This window comes from Branchiostoma belcheri, unplaced genomic scaffold (genome assembly GCF_001625305.1).
Source record: "Branchiostoma belcheri isolate BF01 breed outbred unplaced genomic scaffold, Haploidv18h27 scaffold816, whole genome shotgun sequence".
NCBI classification, from domain to species: Eukaryota; Metazoa; Chordata; class Leptocardii; order Amphioxiformes; family Branchiostomatidae; genus Branchiostoma; species Branchiostoma belcheri.
The window spans coordinates 9,041-11,237 of NW_017804483.1; the positions used below are offsets into that span (position 1 = coordinate 9,041).

Sequence of the window (2,197 nt, forward strand, 5' to 3'; positions counted from 1 at the left end):
GGAGACATTCCAACCTGCAGGTAGTCATTTTGTTCACAAAGAAATGTTTATTCTTTTTAGTGTAAAATTAATGTTGTTATGGTGAAATGTTTTGAGCTAATGTGCAAATTCAGAATCAGTCAATTTGATACTTTTGCTATAGATTCCTATGCAGAGGCTCAAGACTTGCACATGTTAAGAAGTGTATCAGGAATAGTTGTTTTAAAGCTTGATATTTGTTGCCCTACAAGATGTGATGCTGGGTGGATGGGAGCATCCTGTGACCGCCCATGTGTCAATGGAACAGTAACACCAGAGGACACCTGTGTCTGTGACCCCTGCTACTATGGACCAGGCTGTGATCTGGAGTGCAGTAACCACGGGTCATGTCAGAATGACCAGTGTTCCTGTGATGAAGCCTGGAGAGGTAAGCAGTCATACCTATTAGGAAGTGTTTTTCTGTGAGCATGAGGTAGTTGTCTGCCATGCAATTAGATTTATGCTCTTAACAGGCTATCGTGGTACAGTAGAAATTGATGGCACTTTGGTAACATCACTGATATGATGTTGTTACAGGTGAGGACTGCAGTATCCGTGGCTGTCCTGGTGAGCTAGAGGACTGTTCAGGCCATGGCTACTGTAACCGACTAGACCAGGTCTGCTACTGCCAGCCCAACTGGAAGGGTCCCGACTGCAACACTCCTGACTGTCCCGGCACACCTGACTGTAGGGACAGAGGTGACACTTCATTTCATCCAGATACAGCAATCTAAAGAATAGAACATCCTCTTTTAACTGCTTGTGCCACATTTATACAAGGGATTTATATATAGATGTGTAAACAAATCCTGATAAAAAAATCTGCAAGTTACAGAATGTGTATTTTACAACCTGTTCCTGTTCCATACACAGGTTACTGTGATGGGACAAACTATGACCCACCAAGATGTGTTAACTGCACACAAGGGTGGATGGGGTCGGAGTGTCAGGTACCCTGCACACATGGTGTCCAGCAGCCCATGGACAGTGGCTTCTGTGACTGCTTCCCGTGTTACTCAGGCACCAGCTGTGATATGGAGTGCACAGATCATGGAACCTGCCAGAATGGAACATGCCAATGTCAATCAGGTGAAGTACCATATGTGATAATCATCTCACTGTTCTAAGGATGGAGTAGACAGGTATTAGTCACTGACAGTCACAATGTCATGAGTTGGAATTATACCAGGATGATGTATTGTATGATATCATTGAATGTGTGTGATATATTATTCTACTGCAAGAGGTATAGTCTTCAGGACTAGAATATTGCCTCTTTTATTCTTCATGAATGTTTCATTTTCATACTAGGTAATGCATTGACTTAACAACCATTAGACATTGCATAATAATACAACACCTTATCCCTTTTCCAGGTTATGAAGGTGACATGTGTCAGGACCTGGACTGCCCAGGAGAGCCTGACTGTACTGATAGAGGCACCTGTGTGAGGCGTGGTGGACAGTCCATCTGTTTGTGTAACCCTGGCTTTGGTGGGTTAACCTGTTCAGACCTGGTGTGTCCTGGAGAACCAGCCTGCAGCAGTAGAGGTAACAACTCTTGTAGCTCACTTTCATGCATATATGTGCTCAATCTTTCTCTTACCTTTTTGGCATGAACAGTGCCTAGTCCATGCTACAACTTCCACAGTTGTACAACATGAAAAGTTTGATCCCCCTCAAATCCCCCTCATGCATTCAATTACATGTTTTGAAGATGATTTAGGGAGACAGGACACAAAATACACTCTACTATATAAGGCAGAAAACCCTAGACCAATGATTGACATAACGTATTGAATGTTATAACCCAGGTATCTGCACCATTGTTGGGGACACCACCGCCTGTGTGTGTGAGCATGGCTATGATGGTGAAGCTTGTGACCGGTGTTTACCTCGGTTTGCTGGAGACTTCTGTGATGAATGTGAAGAAGGGTACATAGGTATGTGTACTTTGTAGATTTACATGCTTACAATGTACATTGTAGGTGCTGACACTGTGGGACACTCAAACAGTAATAGAGTCAGTGTATCTATCATAGATTACAATGGTGATCTCATGGTCTCAAATGTGTTAATCATATAATCATTAGAGGACAACATTTGTTTAAGATACATAGTCTATGTCTAACTCTACTATTTGTGAACCTCCCAGGATCTGACACTGACTGTAGTGTGCT

At 42.8% G+C, this 2,197-nt stretch overlaps 1 protein-coding gene across 1 annotated transcript; it reads left to right on the forward strand.

Moving 5' to 3' along the window:
* Nucleotides 1-6: 6 nt before the first annotated feature.
* LOC109486622 (tenascin-like) lies at nt 7-2,192 on the forward strand (the record flags this gene model as incomplete). Its single annotated transcript, XM_019790479.1, has 7 exons — nt 7-20; nt 231-406; nt 556-717; nt 892-1,107; nt 1,395-1,568; nt 1,832-1,960; nt 2,173-2,192. Coding segments are annotated over exons 2-7 (861 nt in total), but the record flags the coding sequence as incomplete, so codon positions are not given.
* Nucleotides 2,193-2,197: the final 5 nt, after the last annotated feature.